This window comes from Protopterus annectens, chromosome 5.part1, assembly GCF_019279795.1.
Source record: "Protopterus annectens isolate FY-2018-M chromosome 5.part1, PAN1.0, whole genome shotgun sequence".
NCBI lineage: Eukaryota > Metazoa > Chordata > Ceratodontiformes > Protopteridae > Protopterus > Protopterus annectens.
In genome coordinates, this window is record NC_056736.1 from 624,940,676 (window position 1) to 624,961,094 (window position 20,419).

At 39.7% G+C, this 20,419-nt stretch overlaps 1 protein-coding gene across 1 annotated transcript in view; it reads left to right on the top strand.

The window, feature by feature from the left end:
• HSPH1 (heat shock protein family H (Hsp110) member 1) overlaps positions 1-20,419 on the top strand; it is a 322,955-nt gene that overhangs the window by 55,163 nt on the left and 247,373 nt on the right. Inside the window, exon 3 of the mRNA XM_044073239.1 lies at positions 745-885. Coding sequence (XP_043929174.1) covers positions 745-885 — 141 coding nt within the window. The remainder of the gene's footprint in view (positions 1-744; positions 886-20,419) is intronic.

Here is a 20,419-nt window from a genome sequence, read left to right on the forward strand (position 1 = left end):
GTCCCACTGCCCGCTACATACCACCTACCCAAACAGACTAAATAAACCACATACATGCACTAACCAAAACCCTACTTCTAACCCTAAACTAAATCTTGCATATACCACCATGTATGCACTTACCTTAACCCGCACTCTAACCTTAAGGTCCATAACTATCGCACACTACAGAGCTGTACCACAAAAGGGCCAACCATGACGATTCGATGTTTCAGATTTTGCACTTCAGGACGATTGATGTTTTCGCGGTTCGAGTAAGACGTGTCGACGTTTACGTATTCAGATAAGTACACCTTCATGCTTATAATATAGACCCCCTTCTTATGCCTACAGCATACCTGGCATGCTTCCATCTATGTCATCCTTTCACTCCAGTAGCCTTAGCTTGTCTGTACTAGATGTATTTCTTTACAGCCCACGCCCTTAAGTGTTCTGTGGGCCTTTTTATGCTGGGTATTAGCAAGAATTACTAAGTCAAAGATATCTCCCGGGAAGTAGGTTGAGCATGCTGTGTTTTACATTTTATAGAGTTGTGGCCTGATAAGCACAGATACTTGTAACACTGAGGTGTATCAAGTTTTGTCTAGGAGTATGAAGAGGAGTGGCTGTGCTTTTACTTTGGTAATTTAAGGATGTACTATATATTGATTTGACTAGTGTCCCTTTTTCCCTTAAAACAGCCACACCCCTTGATTTGGTTTATTATGAGTAATGTTTCAGAAGCTTTTTTTTTTTTTCTTTTAGCTGATTACCAATGCAAAGAATACTGTCTTCAACTTCAAGAGATTTCATGGACGTGCCTTTAATGATCCTCTGGTTCAGCAGGAGAAGAGAAATGTTCCATACATTCTTGAGCCGATGGAAAATGGAAGAGTTGGAGTCAAGGTTGGTAGATATCCTTAGCTAAGTATGTATATTTGTCTAGATGTCTTCACAGCTTTGCAGGTTGCATTATGTGGTCACTTTTTTTTTTTTTTTTTTTTTTGGTCATCGTTTCTAAGCCATAATTAAAACAGCCTTGGAAAGCTACCATTTAGGTTAAAACATCTCATTTAAGAAAAAAAGAAGCAGAATACTAAGCTATCATCGTATTAGAGGTTGCACCGTTTGCTTCATAGGAGGAGAAAGGGAGTTCCCCCTCCATCCTTGTTAACATCATGTATTAGTCCACAGCACATTTTTAATACTTATGTCTTAAGTGATAAATTAATTAAAAAATACTTTAACAAAAAAGAAAACAAACAGTTTTATTTTTTTTTATCTAAATTATATAGCACATCTTTTCTTTCTTTCTTTCTTTCTTTGGAATCATCAGTTAAACATTACATAATTTGCAGAATTCCTGCCTTCTCCTAATTCCTGAGCATTATTCTGCATGTATTGTTCCCACAATTTCCATTTATTTCTATGAAATTTACTCCTACTTTTTCTAAAGATCACTCTTCCAGTTCTTTTAGCGTCTTTATAATATTCAGAACTTCAAATAAAATTTGTTTAGACTTTAATTTCCATTTTCTAGTATTTTTTTTTCAACCAAGAGAAGTAAGTTTGATAAAGCTTTGGCTAGGCAATTCAGATCCAGTGTCCTAGTGAAAATAAATCATGTCCTTAGTTACAGCCATTTGATCATCCAATATTTGTGACAGAATACTCTGTAGTGAATTTCTAAAATTTGCCAACTGCCTACACGCCCAAAACACATGCTCTTCGTTATTACTTCACACCTCTGACATTTGTTATCTACATGAGAAAAAAACTCTCTGAGGTCTGCTTGGGGTACAAAATATGCATACACTTGGGGTACAAAATATGCATACGCTTCCAAGCAAAGATATTTAACCTTTTAGAGTATTTTTCATACTTTGGAGCCATATGTAGTATATCCTCCCATTGTTTTTTTGTAAATTGTTTTTTCAGTTCGCCTTCCCAATCTTTTCTAACCTGTTCTGATTGATTCCTAGTTACCATACTATATTTTATATGCCCTACTAATCATTCCTTTTTTAACCCCAGCTTACATCCTAGATTCAGCTAAAACCCCCAGCAAGACTAGGTTTCAAGATTTTCCTATCCCTTTCTCTTTTCCTCTACTCTGATATCAATCCCTGGTAGAGGAGGCAGTCTCTAGCTTCCCATCCAATCATTGTCTTGGCCTTGTCCTGATTTCATCCCTTTCTCTCACTCTATGGTTATTTGTTCCCAATACTTGGTTCCTTTTGCCAGGCTTCTCCTGTAAATTTCAGCCCCTCTTGCCTGTTTCCTGTGCCCCTACTTAGTCATCCATATTGGCAAAAATCTCCTTTCGCAATTCTTCTATTGGCTTAGTTCTTGGAACGCATTCTGCTACTTTACGAATATAATATTCTGCATGGTTATTATTCTCCTTAAGGATCTGCATCCAAGATCCCACGGTCTATTTCTTGAAAACCCCCCCCTCTTCATCATCCTTATCATTTTCCATTTTGAATTATAAGCTTATGTTTGTGTTATGTGTATGAGTTTTAATTGTGTAGCTTGAAAATTATCCCTTAAAATCAGGTAATCCTAAACCACCTTGATCTATTGGAAGGATAAACCTCTCACTTGACCCTTTAAACTAAAGAAAGTAAAAACATTTTCAGTACTTGTTTCGTACTATCCATTTCCATAAGCAAGAGCTTTCAGTTTCTCAATTTTTGTATTATCTTTTTTCTTAGTCTCTTCCTACATATTCTTTAGCTTCCATAATCCATACTTCTAAATACTTCTTATCGTGTCCCCATTAATATGGGTGTTCCTGAATCATTTTGTGTTTGGGCACATAGCTATAAATTATCTTCATTAATTTTATATCCCGAAAAGATGTGAAATTATCTCAGAATGTTCCACAATACTGAGATATCCTTCTCTTCATTTTTCAGGTACAAAATATTAACATCTGCAAATGGAAGTCGGCTTTTCTTGATTACCATACCAGTTCTATCTTCAAGTGTCCCTCATTTTCTTTGCCAGTGGCTGTAAATATAAATCAATTAACAAAGGAGGAAAAGTGGTTCCTCTCTTCAAACATAAGTGATGAGAGGAACTCTCTCACGTTAATTATTGTCTCCAATCCTTCATGTTTTACTTATTAATCTTACTGTATCGGGGAATGCAAAAATCTTCCATTGCCTTACTTGTAAAATCATAATGTACTCAGTCAAATGCTTTCTCTGCATCAATACTTATCAACAGCAGAAGTATTTTCTTACATTCTGCTTCCTTCTGGATCATCATTGTTCTGTTAATGTTGTCAAATGTTGTCCTCCCCTCCATAAAACCATATTGGTAAAATTGCCAAAACTGATAACTATGGATCATTCTTTCAGCTAGTATAGATATAAGCACTTTTTATAATTGTGGTTTAAAATTGAAATGGGTCTGATGTGTTTTTTACCATCCATGGGCAATAAAGCCACCAAAGCTTTTTTCCAAGATGTTAGCGCTTCCCCTTCTTTTAAAATACTGTTAAAATCTTCCAGATTTTGATCACCTTCTTCCCTCCTAACTTCATACATCCTCAGGAATACCATCTGTTCCTAGGTACTTTCTTGAAGATTGATTATACATCACCATTTTTATCTCCTTTCCTCCTGTTGTAACTGTTAGTTGTTGAGCCTCATTTTCCTCTTACCTTGGCATAATTAAGTCTCTTTAAATATTTGCTCTTTCTTGATTTCCACATTTCTCTGCATTATACAAGTTTTCTTAAATTGTCCAAAATGTTTCTAAAACCTCTACAGGTCTCTGGTTATCTTTCTTTTAAAGGTTCCCTATGTTCGGTGACAGTACTTCTGCCTATGTTGTTGTGCTAAACGTTTTTGTGCTCTGGTATTATGAAAAAATAATTGCTTAACAGCAATCTTTCTAAAATGCATATTATCTACATATTCCTTACTTTCCCTTTAGTACTCTGCATTTGTGCCTCCTCTTGCTTTGTGAGATTCTCCTTATTCTGCAATACTTTAACCTTTGTCAGTCCCTGTAAATAATTCCTGTTACTTCTTAATTATATCTCTTTTTTTCCGTTTTATTTCTACTTTGTTCTCAAGTGCAATTTTCATTTTATTCCACTCAGTAGCTATCATTTGGGATATATTTCTGTCTTCCCTAATGACTTGAGTAATTTCCACTACTCGTTCCTTAAATTCCTTTTTAACAGGTAGGTTGGAAAGTGCCAGTGTCTCATTTTTACTTCATTATCCTTTGTTTGTATCTTAATCTTTATTGCTGGGTGATCTGAAAGTTATTGGATATGTATCAAAGCTTTACATGAAATGTAAATGCCCACTTGAAATATAATTTCTATCTAGTCTTGCCCCAGTTATTTTACCTTGGGGAATAATACATAAATTCTGTCTGAGTTCATGCTACTGAATTCACATCTCCAGTACCAAATATTGTCAAGTTTCTTCAGAAAGTTACTCTTTTGTTACATTTTCCCGTTTAGGTCCCCGGATACATCCTCACTACTACAAATCAAGATCCAGTCTCCACCTATAAGTATTCCCCGCTTGAAGGTGATTATTTCTCCCAAAAAATTCTTAGGCTCCATAATAGCAGTTTTTGGAATATACATAAAAGGCTGTGTAATCCTCCCCTCTTGCTGATAACCCCTTACTACCACAATCTACCATTATTGTCTTTTTTTCACTTCTATCACTATTGGAGCCTCTCTGCCAATTAGTATAATCATTCTCTGTTTCCTTTGTCCGTGATATTCTGCTAAATATCCTTCCTAAAATCCTTTTTGTCAAATTCACATACTCCTCTCTTACCAGATGCGTTTCCTGCATCATTGCTATTTGGACTCTGCATTTCCTAATGTAATTCAATACTCTCTTTAGTTAGATCATTTACTTTTCAAGATATTATGGATAGTGTAGCCATCGTGATAACGGGCAGAAACAACAGTTTGAGTTTTTTGGAATGTGTATTTTCAACATGCACCTACTATTGGTAACAGGCTGATCTTTTATTGTTTCTTATCTCCATTTGAACCTATGCCATATTTTTCAAAGCTTTCTGTTTTAATGAAAACTGTGAAAAATAAAACTAAATACATTACTTAGAACAAACGCACACAATCATGTAAATCTTCAAAATTAATTTTAAACTCTCCACATAGGAACAGCTGCCCCAAATCGCAGGTTCATATGCGAGTACAAGGCTAGCTGCCCTTGCAGGCCATTTTAAGCATAGCATAGTTTCCCTTTATGTGCTCAAAATAGCCTACCCATCCTATTTAATTATAGATTGGCCTTACCCATCCCATGGTTGATAGTTATTCTCATTAGGGGTAATATATAATTGTGATCATATCCTAGATAATTTGAGGGGACCCATGCATGGGATAAAGGATTTAGGTGCTGCCTCTGTCTATTGTACATATATTGTACATATATATTGTATTGTACATGGGTAGTCCTGGGGCATGTTTTCTGTTTCCCATCCACAGATTTAAGTTGCACATGAATATGGACAGGAATGAGCTTTGTTTTATGTGGCTGGAGAGTCTATTCCAGAGCAGCACCATCATCTGTGAGTTATACCTGTCCCTTCAAACCATTCTGTTGATGTTTCAGAAGAGGTTTAGGTCCCTAGACAGAGTATTTCAGATGCCATTTGACTTACTGGTGCACAGTAAATCTATTAGTAATGGGTTGGAGGATGCATTTTATGCCAGAAACAGGTCACTTCTTAGCAGTGTGTAGAATACCAAGTATAGTGACAAGGTTCATGATGCTGAAGGGCATGTTACAGCATGTGTTTCCATTTATACTGATTGCTGTCCTTTTATCTCTATTCCTACAGTATGTGGAAAACAGCTTGTATGCGTTCAGAAAACATTAACTTTTAGCCCTAAGACAATGTGCATGTGCCCTGGATGTCTAACTAAATTGTACACTGTCCTATTAAATAAATGCATTAAAGTATTAAGGCTGCTAGTGAGGCTGTTATTTGTTGTTCCCTTCCCATAATTGCAGACCTTATTCGCTGGTGTTTGCCATTGTACCTTTACATTTTGCATTTCCTTCAACAAAGAATGCTCAGAACTCTCAAGATTAATTGCTTGCACCTGAGGAGTACTCAGCAATGATTTTTTGTTAACCTCACTTGAACAGAATGTACAGTTGCCCACGTCTGCATACGTCTTTGCTTTACGTAACATTTGCTAATGGAAAAAAAGTAATTTGTTTTGCAGGTGTAAGAAACTTTAGCATTATTCATGGCTTTCATCATTTTGCCTTATTTGTAAAGCCTACTTGCTTACAAAAACTCTTGTTTATAGTTTAAGCCAAGGACATTTAATCTAGACATTCACCCTTGTGAAAATGAGGCAATATCTTAATTCTGCATGCAATTACTGCAACTTTACAACCCCCCACTCCCACCCTAGCAGCCCAGTATCACAGCATATTAAGATTAAACCTTCGTCCAGCCTTTTTTTGTTGTACTGTAAAGCCAATATTTCTTTTATCTAAAAAAAAATATTTTAGTTTAATATCTCTAACATGTACAACTGTGATTGAAAAAAAAACACATATTTAAAATACCCCAGGCAACATACTGCAGAAAACTGCTTTATATAACACACAGTTTATGTCATGAAATGTTTTATGCTAATACTAAGAACAAAGATTGTTTTACTTAAATTTACTGTTTTCCCCCCTTTTAGTGCCCTTCTAAAGGTGGGATATATGATGCTTTTCCCCCCTTTTAGTGCCCTTCTAAAGGTGGGATATATGATGCTTTACATTCCACCCACAAGTTTAACAAAAAGTCAGTGAAACTCCAGTCTTTTTCATACCCTTTTTTATTTATTTATTTTACATTTGTTTACTGGGGAGGTCCAGCTGGACAGAGCTTTCAGTTTTCAGCGGAGGCCCAGGAAGAAAAGCTCCAGAACAATTGCTAACATGCTATACATAAGACATTTGCTTGAGCATTGTGGTTTACACATTCACTTATAAAAATATAGCAGATAATAACATATGATTGAGATTTAGACATACAGTTAAATGTATAGCAGGTATTAGTTTTTGTCTTGCAAAGTGATATTAATGTGATTGATGTTTCATACTCTCATTTATTCACAAATTTCAGTATTGCTAGTCTTCTCCCAGCACCAGACTCTGGCTCAAGTCCATGTTACTTCCGAGTCTTTTGGTCAACTCCTGTGCTCTTTTCTGTCTCAAGCATTTTCCTTTGGAACGTTGGAAAAGGTTTCACTGGCAAAGTTTCTCTACAAATCTTACTGTCAGTGGAATAAGAAGCAAGAGTCCTCTTCTGCTTACTGGCTCACTTTTTGTAGGGTATTTTTATTTCTTCCGTAGCCTGTTCTGCATTAAAAAATGACTTTGATCCTCTGGGGAAAATAATCTGAAGATGGCTGGATAAAGCAGCTTGAATCTCACACCTGCCTCTGAACATCCCCTGATTGGTGAAATAAATTTGTTTCTCTTCTGCCTGGTGTAGAATAAAATAATTTTCCACAAACACTGTTAACTCAAATTTTTAGTACATTCCCTCCTGCCATAGTTTTTTCAGGATCAAGTCTTTCTGCTGGTAGGACTTCATCTTTAGTGATATAAGTCTTGGCTACTTTCACTTGGCCAGGCTTGGTGCATACACTCAGTGCGCCAGTCCATTTCATATTTATGCTTTCATAAAATTAATAGTCTGTTCCTTCTATTTTTTCTGGCATTGCTGTGTCTTCTAATACTGCTGCGTTTTGAAACTGCTTTTCGTGAGACATGCCATACTCAGCCAGATTTGTATTCATTTCAGCCTCTTGACTTTTGCAGTGTTGTCTGTTCATCAGAACAGTAAGTTATAGCATCTTCATTTTTGAGTTGATATACTCCTTCATTGTTTTATTTATTTTAATCACCTCTGAGTACATTTGTTTTTATTTTTTTCCTCTAAATTCTACTATCTACTGAACCAAAAACTGAAGCTTTAACTGCTTTTTGCTGAACAGCTGCAGAATCTTTCGCAGACATTGTTTTCTATTCACCTTTTCTGGTTGGTTTTCTTTCCGGGTCTCTCAATTTCTTTTTTGCTAGCATCTAAGCAGTGTACTTACTAGACATTAACCAAAATTTACTCCAAAACAAGTTTCAATGACACTCCTTTTTCTTAGTTTTTCTTTTCACACTGGAAAAACCGAAGTTAAGTTGTTCATCAGTATACAGGCATCTTGGAAGCCCCCCACACACTTTAGTTATGTTGTTAGGGTTTACTTACATCAGGTCATAACATGACTCCATCCACATGTAATAATGCTGATGATTGTCTGGTACTACAGCAGATTATTTTATCATGAGAAGAATATTAGAGAAACATTATATTAAAGAAGTTATATAAACTGGTCACTGCTAGGCAGGCTAACACACAAGGACCTGATAGGCTGCCTCATAGGTTACTCAGAAATTCTGGCTGGGCATTGGTTGAACCCCCCCCCCCCCCAACCCAGATCTTCACATATCAGTGGCTAGTGCAAAAATGCTGAAGTACTAGAACGTATCAGTTGTGGTAGCGGTGTGCAAGAGATTGCTGTAAAAATAAATCTGGGGAACTAAGGCATTTTAGCTTAACAGAGCCAGGAAAAGTTCTTGAGAGAATTTGAATATTGGGAAAACTGGAAGGGCTTGAGGGTATAACAAAAAGATTGAACTGGATAGCTGTTTATCTATTTTGTCTATCTCTATTTGTTAACCAAGTAAGTGGACTGGTAAGTCTAACCCCTTTAATCCACAATCTTAGCTTAGATAGAGATGCAATAAGATGTATTGTATACAGTATTAAGATAACAGTACATTGTTTTGCAACCTGCACAACATTTTAGCAGGTAACACATAGCAGAGCATATGAGAATGTACAGAAAGAGAGCAAAAGAAATTCATGGGACATCTATTTGGACATTTATAAAACCCTGCATTTTTAAATGTTTACAAGATGTATGGCAGACTGACTACAGTAAACTAGTTTACCTTTAAGTTAAACAAAGAAAGAATCTGTTGGCTATTCATGGTCAGTGAAGCAGGGGCATTGGTTTGAGTTTTTTTAGGTGCTTTGTTTTTCCTTAGTTTTGAAATCAATTAATGTTTTCCATTTCCTGATACATTGGAAATTTGATTCCATGTTGGTGGAGTAGTTTTGGAGAACATCTTTTCAGCAACTGCTTTACCAAAACTTGGTCTGACTAAGATTATTAGTTATCCTTTTGGGACTTTCTATATTGGTAGGCTTGTTCTGAAATGGGTAACAGAAATTTGACTGAGGAACAATACTTCATAATTAAGTGAGAGTAATGTAGTAGCCTTAGCTTGAACTGAGATTCATTAGAATCTTTTAAATACTTTGCAGTGGTGCTTGGGACGTCTGGTTAATAAAAAGAAGAAAACATTTTTTTTGTCAGACGTTTGGATACGGTGGGTATTGTGCTATGACTTAAATTGATTTAATGGTATACCAGTTTAGGAGTTAATAAAGTTCTTGCTGTTGATGAAGGTGAGTGAGTGAGAGAGTTGTTCTAGAACTTTTAGTGGTCAGTGTGGTTTTATCTGCAGAATAAATTTTGATCTAAAACAATTCCCACCTCAACCTCTCATACTAGCTGTGTGAGGGGTTGGGGGTAGAACTTAAAATGCAGAACTGGATAGCTGCATGATTGAATAGTAGGCTAGAGAGCTGTAGTAAGAGGGACATTGTCACAAATGAGTATTACAGGGGTCTTTCCTATGTCCTTTTCTTATTGTATGCATTTCGACTGTGTCAGAACGATAAAAAACAAGATCAGCAGCCTATTTGCTTCTGATACTACGATGGGGACAGCAGTGGAGACTTGGGAGGAGAGCCTAGAGAAAGATTTGGAAATGCTGAAGAAACAAATTGAATGTTGGCGATTTTAGTTTGAATGCAAGCATAACTTGAACTACAGCACTAAAACCACAACTGCCCTGGTATGAATTATCTGCTGGGTAAGTGGAACTGATGGCAGCAGTATAGGGAAAAGATCTTAGGGGTGTTAATCATGAGTGGGCAGGACAACTGGAAGTGGAATGAAAGAGCAGGACAACTGGAAGTGGAATGAAAGAGCAGTGATAGCAAACAGTACTCCTGTAATGTATTTTACTCTCCAATGCCTTAATCAAACCACACATTGAGAACTGCACACAACTCTGGAGACCTTATAAGGAAAAGAATATTAGACTATTATAAGGAAGTCAGAGGAAAGGTACCCAGAAAGATTCCTGGGATGGAACAGAATATTACCAGAGACTGGAGATGCCTCTTCTCACTTGAGACCAAAAGAAATGAGATTGGGGGGAGGGCTTGGTACTGATGTAAAATACCACATCAGGAGATATTAAGGAGTCCTGCCAAACAAAGACAGAGTTAGAGTGAGCACAAGCAGTAGCTTCCATGAACTAAATACTCACTGATTCTCAAACTTTTTACAGAGTGTTATGCAGTAATGAATTGGACTACCAGAGCAGTGGTGTGGTTGCATTCAAGAAGGCATGGTAGAAGTGGAAAATTGGGAAGGGAAGCTAGGGATGGAGGGGTGATTGCTCATTAAACAACTTTAATATTCTGACTAGGTAACCTTGATGTCTCTTGTCAGGCATCTATAATCATTTTGTTAACGGGGATGTTCTAAATTTGTTTAGTGTTTGTGTAAATTACATAAGTTTCAAGAAAAAGTCCTGACTTCAGCTCTGATGTCATGGTTTCAAGTGGCATATAGAGACCTGGAAAAGCTGGAAGGGGGATTGGAGTGAGTAATGCTGACTCTGCCATCCCAGGGGGAGGGAGATCTGGTCGCAGTAGGCCATGTCTTCCAAACAAGCAGAAGCTTGCTTGTGTTTCAGCTAATTGAAGGGGGGGGGGGGTGTTGTCACTTCCTCTTTCACATCAGAAAAAATGTCCCTGCTAGAAATCTGGCCTACCTTAAATCTGGTCTGTGAAGAAAAACAAAATTCAGTAATCCCTAACCTGTATTAAATGATATGGCACTTTAAACATAGTAATCATGTGCTGATATCTGTATGTATTTTTGTTTGTGCTTTTCTTTTATACTAATAATAGTAAAATACTCCTGTAAGTGCATGTATTTGCAACCATAACAGATTCATGTTCATATATGTTTGCATAAAGGGAAATAAAAAGTGTTGTGGCATTGTGATTTGTCTTTGCAGTGGCTGTGTTACTCATCGTGTACAGCTATGTGCAGTTTTATCTAGTGGAAATATAAATAAATAAAAATGAATTTCAGCTTTTATTGTCATAAGAAAAGATAGTTGTGGTAAACCTTCCATAAGCCCCTGCTTAAAGCTGAAATGTTATAGTACTATATAAGTTCTTATGTTACAACAGAAAGAAGAAAACTAATTATTGGACATCTTATTTTCAGTTATATAATTCTCAATTACAGTGGAAAAACGATAACTGGATTAATTACAAATGCAGTTCATATATGTCGGTACAGGCATGGGCCCATTTTCAAGTTGTCCTAATAATTATTTTTAGTAAGATTCTGTAACATAATGAAGCAGGTGTTAATGTGTGCATGTATTTTCATTCATTTATTTTAGTCCAGATAAGGATGAGGATCAGTAGATGTTTATTTTCAGTGTGTTATAAAGATAAATAAAAATATAATAATATATCTATTGTTTAATAAGCTGCAATTAATGTACAATTACATTAGATCAATTGCTCAAAGATGTAAAAGTAATGTTTAATGCTTCTTTTGTGCTGCTGATTTAATGTATTTCAAAATATTCAGAATAATCAAACTAACTTAATGTAAACTAATGATGCTTTGTAGTCCTATCTCGCCTTCATTCTTACATATGGGTTCAGAGCCGATCCCCGGCTCCGACTCGGCCGATTTACAAAGCTCGAAGTCTCTAAGTTGGCTTGTGGCAAGGTATGTATCCCATAATTCACTACTAACAATCCCCAAATCTCGTTTGCCACTCTACGAGTTCAGAAGTGTTCTCTTTCTTGGCTGTGGCTAAGAGGGAATATTTATTTCTTCCAATATTGATAGTGTTATAAAATACTGTGAAGTTAGTTTATTAATAGGTTACTGTTGTTAACTTGCAAGTAGTTAGTGTATTTCTGAAGTTTTATTGCTGATTGTTGTTAATTGTTGGCCGTCGCTTCTGTAGGCCTTCCTTAGTGGTATCCCTTCATTTTTCCTCTTGTGCTACTTATTGTTAATATTTTTCAGCCTTTTAGTTAGAGGACCTACTTTGTCTTGTCTGTTGCTTGTTTTTTTTCTATCTCGCCTAATCCTCTTTTCAGGGCTAGGCCCATTTAAGTTAGAAGTTAGAGGACCTTGTCCTCTCTTCTTGTCTGTCTACGAGTATAGTCTGTTGTCATTGTTGTGATAGTTATGTCTAAGGAAGCTAAAGACCATAAACCTTCGGGTTTTAAGAAATGCCTAAAATGTTCACAAAAAATGTCCCTGACTGGCATAGTATTTGTGTGTATTGTGTGGGAGCCATACATCTACAGGAGACATGTACTTTTTTGCCATTCTTATAGTTCCCAGGTTCTCCAGGAAAGGAAGAATAAACTGATTTTGAAAGGTCTCCTTAAACCTTCTTTTGAGGAGGATTTAGCTAGTTCTTCCTCTTCTCACTCCAGGTCTCCCTCTTCAAAACAAGAAAAGGTTAACTTGGTAAAAAGACACTCTTACTCCAACTGCCAAATCAGGACCTCCAGAGAAAGTTACCAGACTTGACAAACCTTCTACCTCTTCGGCTCCTCTGCCTTCTGAGCTGGTTGATGTTATTCATGTAGAACTTCCAGTTTCAGCCCCTATAGCTGGATCCATACCTCGGAGCTGGTCAAAAGACTTATTACTGGTATCCCCGAAGCTTAGAACTCCAATTTTGCAGAGATCTCAATTCCCTGCCTTGTCTTCCAGATCCTCCAGGAGTCTTTCTGAGGAGGATGTCGAGAGGGTGCTGCTTAAACTTTTGAAGTCATCGGCGCTAGCAAATTTGTTGTCTGCTCCGACCCAGTCCGTTCCGGAGCTGTCTAAGGCCATATTTCCTGCTTCTGTTCCTCCTCCGAGCCATGCTGGTCTTTTGGAGCCAGATCTATCGGTGCCGTTTGTTGTGGAACTGTCTGTTCCAGCACCCCAAGTGGCTTTCTTGGAGCAGAGTTCCACTCTGACACCTTTGGTGCCGTCCCTGGCCTCTAGGAGCCGAAGTTCACCAGTCGGCCCTGAACTTCTTTGATTCCGAGCCTACCTCTCTGTGCGTCTGCTCAGCTGAGCTTGCATCCTACATCTGTCTCGGAGCCGATCGCTACTTCCGCTTCCTCAGAACCAGTAGTGTCCTCGGAGCCAGAGAGATCTGCCTTTGAGCTGATGAGGAGCGTGCTGTCCAGATTTCAGCTCTACACAAAGTTACCAATGTTCTTTCCCCTCAAGCTCCGACCTCTCTCAGCACCATCCCCCTCTCATTACAGTAGAGACCTACAGCCTCAGGACCCCCCCCCTTGGGTTGCCCCCAGTCTTCCGAGACCTCCCCAGAATACCCATCTGAGGAGCCTCCTCTGAAGAGAACTTGCAAGAGGAAACATGTAGACTCCCCTGAGGAGTCCATCACCTCTGACACTGACCTCGAGGAGTCGGAAGGGTCCCTTAGGTCGTTTTCTGATATCTCCTTCGTGGATATCCTAGAGATCCTGAAACAGAGGTGGCTGGCCCACCATCACCCCTTCTGATGAGGAGTCAGTGTACCTGAAGGCTTTTGGGTCTCAACCTGCAGCCTCTTGGGTGTCTCCACCTTTCGATGAGCTGTTAGATTTGGTGAAGTCGAAAAGTTTGGGAAACTCCTGACACCATGGAACCAGTCTCCAGAAGGCCGAACAAATTTCTTTCAGCTCCTAGGGAAATAATTTCTGACCAAAGGTGTGCCTATAGATGCCATGGTGGTGGCAGCAGCCACAAAGAAGGAACTAGCAGAGACTTCCTCATCTGTCCACCCACTGAACAAAGAGTCTCGAACGATGGACAGATATGGGAAGTGTACTTTTTCTTCAACGACTTTTACACTCCGCTGAATTATCTCACCCATTTTACTAGGCTTCAAAGAGATCTCCTAAAAGAGTTGGTTGATACTCTCCAAGGTACTTTAACTAAGGAGTCCCTGAGAAGGTTACTGCTCAGTTGTCCACCTTAAATTCTATTGTTAACTCCTTCAGGAGGCTGATATCTTACGCAGCAGATGGAGCAAGCAGGGCAGCGGGTTCAGGAGTTTGCCTTAGGTGGCACTCCGGATGTGCTTGGGTAACTTTTTGGACCCCTTCAATTCTACATTTACCAATGCCCCCTTTGACGGTTCTTCTCTATTTGGACCAAAGGTAAAAGACACACTCTCTCCAGGTGTGAGCAGAAAGGGAAGACTCTCTCTGCCATGGGAGTACGTTTTTCCGTCCCTTCTAGATCATACCCTAAAGGTCAGAGGGGGGAAAAATGTGGTTCAATCTCAAGAGATTTTTCCCAGACGCACAAGGTGATTCCTTCTCCAGAGGCAGATGCAAAACCAGGGTGACAGTGATTCCTTTCCCTATCAGCACTCCTGAAGGGAGGCCCGACTGCGCTTCTCTGGAGCCAGTCGGGGGTCACTTATCTTTGTACCCAGAAGCCTGGCACGACATCAGAAAAGACAAGTGGGTACAAAGAATAATTTCCAGAGGATACTCCATACCCTTCTCTTTTCCACCTCATCTAACCAAGAGAATCTCAGATATTCCACCCAATCACATGGAGCAAGCAACTATAGAAGTCCAAAAGTTGCTTCAAAAAGAGTCATCCAAACCATCCCCGCAGACCAGATAGGATTCGGAACTTACTCCAGATTCTTTTTAGTGCCAAAACTAACAGGGGACTGGAGGCCAATCTTGGATCTTAGCAAGTTAAACGAATCGGTGAAGCAGTCCAAGTTCCAAAAGGTAACACCGCAGTCTATACTCCCTCTGTTAGGGAAAGTCAATTGGATGTGCTCCATAGACCTCCCAAGATGCGTACTACCATATAAAAATGGACAGCATCAAGGAGTCCTTTACGCTTCTGGCTGGGAGCCAGTCATTACCAATTTTGTGCTTTTCCCTTTGGTCTCACCACAGCCCCCAGGGTGTTCACCAAATGCATGGCAGTCGTAGGACGTCTTGGATTCCAAGTGTTTCTGTACCTGGACGACTGGCTCCTGACTGTCACCACCAAGCACCTACTTCTACAATCCAGGGATTTAACCATCCAAGTCTGTACTAAGCTAGGCATCACTATAAATTGGGAAAACTGTCTTGTCGCCCTCTCAATATGTGACTTTTATAGGCGCAGAAATAGACGCAGTCGCAGTGATCGCTCGCCTTCCTTCAGACAGAGTGCAAAATCTCAGAAAACAAATACACAATCTGCTTCCCCAACACAAGGTCAAAGCGAAGACAGTGCTCAAACTACTGGGAACCATGGCTTCTACTATAACTCTAGTTCCATTAGCCAGACTACATATGAGAATTCTACAGTGGCTACTCTTTTCCCAGTGGTCTCTTCAGCAACTGCCTTTGTCTCATCCCATTTTAATAACGGAATCTTGTAGAAAAGGACCTTTTCGTTGGTGGATCCAGTCCAATCAATTCATTCCTCACCAACCCATTGCTACTGTGACCGTGGATACCTCCTGGATAGGGTGGGGGGGCTTTATCTAGGAAGGACAGTCCAAGGCACATGGCAAGAACACGAGGCTCACTTGCATATCAGTGTTCTAGAGATGAGAGCAGTGCTACTAGCGTTGCAAGCACTTCATGACTTTCTCCCTCTAGGGACAATAGCAATCCAATCAGGCAATATGTCAGTGGTATGGTATATAAACAAACAAGGGGGAACCAGATCCTACCCCCTATGTCGAGAGACTCTACATGTTTGGCAGTGGGCGATATCTTCCTGACGCTTTCTAGTTGCAAAGCATATCCCGAGGAGAACCAGTGTGATAGCCGACAAGCTCAGCAGGGCAATCTTGATGCCTCACAACTGGTCTCTGAATCAGAAAGTCTCTGAACAGATTTTCCACAAATGGGGACAGCCTTGCTGCACTCTGTTTGCCACCCCAATGAACACCGAATGCAGCAGCTACTTCACCCTTAACCCCCCACCGAGACACCGAGAGACGCACTCGTCCATAATTGGCCCTTGAGACTTATTTATGCTTTTCCTCCCTTTCCGCTAATATTGAAAGTTATCCAGAAAACAAAGACTTTGAGAAGCAGAATGATCCTCATCACTCCTTACTGGCCTCGTCAGATTTGGTTCCCCTTCCTTGGGCCTCACCTTCTGGACAATCCATGGACTTTGGACCCAGTACCAGACCTTCTGACACATATTTCAGGCACGTTCCATCCCTGTCTCCACACCCTCAACTTGACAGCATGGCTGCTTCACTTCCATCCCTAGCCAGGCTTCATGATTTCTCCCCTACAGTTACACACGTCCTATTGTCATCTCATAAAACTTCTCCAAGAAAATTGTATGCTAGCAAATGGAAAAGACTTTCTAGCCGAACTTTTTCATCAGGGATCAGCTGCTGCTACAATCAAAGTTCAATTAGCAGCTATCTCCAATTTTCATTTGGGGCAACATGAACCTAATCTTATGGCTCACAGATTATGTAAATAATTTTTAAAAGGCACTACCTTACTAAGGCCTCCTTTTCAAGAACCTATATCTCCTTGGGATTTAAATTTTGTTCTCTCAAAACTTACCTCACCGCCTTTTGAACCTTCGCATACAAAGCAGAATACAAGTTTCGTCAACTTGATGTACACCAACAGTTAAGGGTCTATCTTCATAGAACCAAAGAGTTTAGGAGATCAGATCAATTATCTATATCTTTTTCATACACTAGAAAAACTATGGCAGTCTACAAGATAGCGTTATCAAACTGGATTTCAAATTGCATATCTTTTATTTACCAGATCTATTTCCACATCTGCCGCTTTTCAAGCCGCAATTCCAATGGACAGTATATGTGCAGCAGCAACTTAGGCTACCCCCTCATACCTTTATTACTCATTACAAATTGGACTTTGCCTCCAGGGGTAGAGCCTGCTTTGGTTCCACGGTTTCTTAGGAATATATTCCCATGAGTCACCCGAGAAAAAGGTGCTATGGACGCTGTCCCATATGTAAGAATGAAGGCGCGATAGGACTACAGAACATAAAGAAGTTATACTCCCCATAATGTTCCATGTTTGTAGTCCATCTCGCCCTTCATTCTTATGAACTCACCCACCTACCCCCATCCATGTATCCTTGGAAGATCTGGAGGCAAGATAATGTCCGTCTTCCTTACAGTTGGAGACCTTTCATCTATTGTTTTTCCTTCTGGAAAAACTTTTCTATCACTATTATAGACAGCAGCAAACAAGATCTGGGGATTGATCTGGGGATTGTTAGTAGTGCCTTATGGGATACCTACCTTGCCACGAGACAACTTAAGAGACTTTGAGCTTTGTAATCAGCTGAGTCGGCTCCTAACCCATATGTAAGTCTGAAGGGCGAGATGGACTACAGATATGGAACGTTATGGTGAGTACATAACTTCTTTTTTTATTAACTTCATTATTTTTGTTTTTGCGTGTTAACAAGAGCTGGACTTGTAGAAGTCACAATCTGTTTTCAGACAACACTGCCACCTGATGACCGATAAAATGGTGCTTGAATTAAATAAAAAAAGTCTGCTCAAAATATGGAGGTTCTGGTTCTTGCATAATACAGCTAGTTATTTTGAGAGAGTGTCAAATTATTCTAAATACGGAAGAATAATTTTGCTTATGTACATACCAGATATCTAGTTAGTGGGGGATTGTTTTATCTGTCAAGCCTGCCAAAGTCCTAAAGTTCTGCAGTTTTATTTGTCTTGGGTGTAATTAATATATATTGATCTACTTTACATCAACGAAATGCCACTTCTGAAACCCATTTCACTGAGACGAAAACACTGACCGCACCAAAACAGCGATGCCTAGACCACTGACTGTTCACTCCAGGTAAGTAACCGCTCGGCCATCCGAAACAAACACGTAAAAGGAAGAAAAGCAAACCCACCGATGTGGCAGCCCTCCACACCCCCATAACTAAATATACCAACTTCAAGATCGCACTACAGGTGGGGGTAAGGGTCAGCATTCAACAGGATGGCTGAGCAGTTACTTACCTGGAGTGAACAGTCGGTGTTCTGGGATATCTGTGTTTTGGTGCGGTCTGTGTTTTCATCTTGGTGGAACGGGTTCCAGGTAAGTGGCATTTTTGTTGATGCAAAGTAGACCCATCTCCATACAAACACACCCACCACTTATAGCTATATAAAATAAACAGCAGAAAAGAGACCTGACTGTATCAGAATGTTGGCTACTGAGCAAGAGATTTTAGTTTAGTATCCCAGGCTGGTAATGTATATGGATATTTTTTTATCAATTTGGTGTTATACTGGATAACCTTTGGCTGGTTTGGGTAATTGCTTTTTGCATTCATGTATATGGATGTACTCTGTGTGTCAGGAGGAGGACAGTGTATACCCTGCAGTGCTTTTGTCGGCCTCTTGAGAGCAGGGTTAGGGCTTGATTAAGAATATCCCTGTAGCCCATGTATAGAGTGATGCAAGCTGATGATCTGAGGGCAGGTCTGTTGACATACGAGTAAGACACTGGTAGAACAAGGGCACTAATTTCTGACAGTGGATGGCAGTGCATTGCGTGGCACAAATTATATATATATATGTATATATGTGTGTGTGTGTGTGTGTGTGTGTATATTATAATTTTTATTGATTTTATAAACTTAAAGGTATACAATTCAAGTGTAGAGAAAACGACAAAAAACTATTTACATATGTCCCCAACTAAAAGATAACAAACGAGCCATTAATATATTTCTAACAAATCCTGTATTTTTTGCCAGTATTTTTTCTGATGAGTGATATTCGATGTCCTTATTTTTAATGTTGAGAGCGCGTTCTTACATACATTTTTAGCTAAGAATAGCTATTGGCTCATAGGTGAGTACTAGGCTATCTGCCCGAGAGCATCTGTAAGCCTAGTCAGAATGTGGCGTTCGCCACCCCCTTAGATTAGTTCCCTGTGCCTTGGTCCAGCAGAGCCATTAGTTCCCTGTGCCTCTGTCCAGCAGAGCTACTGCAGTGATCCCTGGGGTAAATTTTCTGTTTCCCATCCACTCGTCAAGGTTTCCCTTGAAGAGTGTTAGTGAGGGGCTCTGCCTAATGTAGATTGGAATCCTGTTCCAAATTAGGGGAGTCTCCGGGACAGGAATCTATCCCTCCAGCACATCCTATTTTTCGTTGTGGTAAGGTTTAGATCCCTAGAGTGTTTGGCTCCTGGGGATTTTTTTTTTTTTTTTTTTAGGTGGTGCATGTCCATCAATTCTGGGTTGGACATGGCCTTGTATGTCAGGCAGAGATCACCTCTGAGTAAGCGGTATGCAACCGAGTACAGCTAGAGTTTCTTCAGTCAGGCTGCATAGGGCATATGTTTAAGGCCAGTAATCCTCTTGGTGAGGTACTTCTGTGGTCTTTCCAGCTGTTGCAGTTGTCTTGTACATCCCAAATGGGGCGTTGCACTCATGATGGGTCTGATGAGTGATGAGTAGAGGGGCACAATAACCTCTTTTGTTCTAGATGCGAACCCTTTTGTGATTAGGTGGGCCACATAGAAGGATTTTCTAACCACCTTGGCAATATGATTATCAAAGGAGAGATTACTATCTACTTGGGTCCCCAGATCCCTTATTACATTTTCTGTATTTAGTGGACTACCACATATGTGGTAGTTCGCGGGTACTTTGTTTTTTCCAAAGTGGATGACACTGCACTTTTTGACATTTAGCTTGAGGCCATTATTTTGACACCAGGTATCCGTCTCGGTGAGACCCTTCTGGAGGAGGTCTGTATCAGCCGTAGTGTCCATTATGGCCCCACGTTTGCAGTCGTCTGTGAACTTGGTCAGCCATAGTCCTCCTGTGCTTACCTGTACCTCTGAGAAGTATATACCGAACAGGAGGGGTACCAGGACTGAGCCCTAGGGGACACCACTTGTAACTGGTTTAGAGTCGGACCTAGAGCCTGCAACTCTCACTGTGTGGGTTCTATCCATGAGCCAATTGGCAACCCATCTCATGACGTAGAGGTTTATGTTCAGGCTGTTGAGCTTGTCTGTAATACCAGAATGGGGAATGGTGTCGAAAGCCTTTGCGAGGTCTAGGTAGGCTTTGTGGACCTCCTTTCCCTTGTCTAAAGACTTTGTAACTATCTCAAAAAAGTCCACCAGGTTTAGGAGGCATGATCTGCCCTTAAAGCCA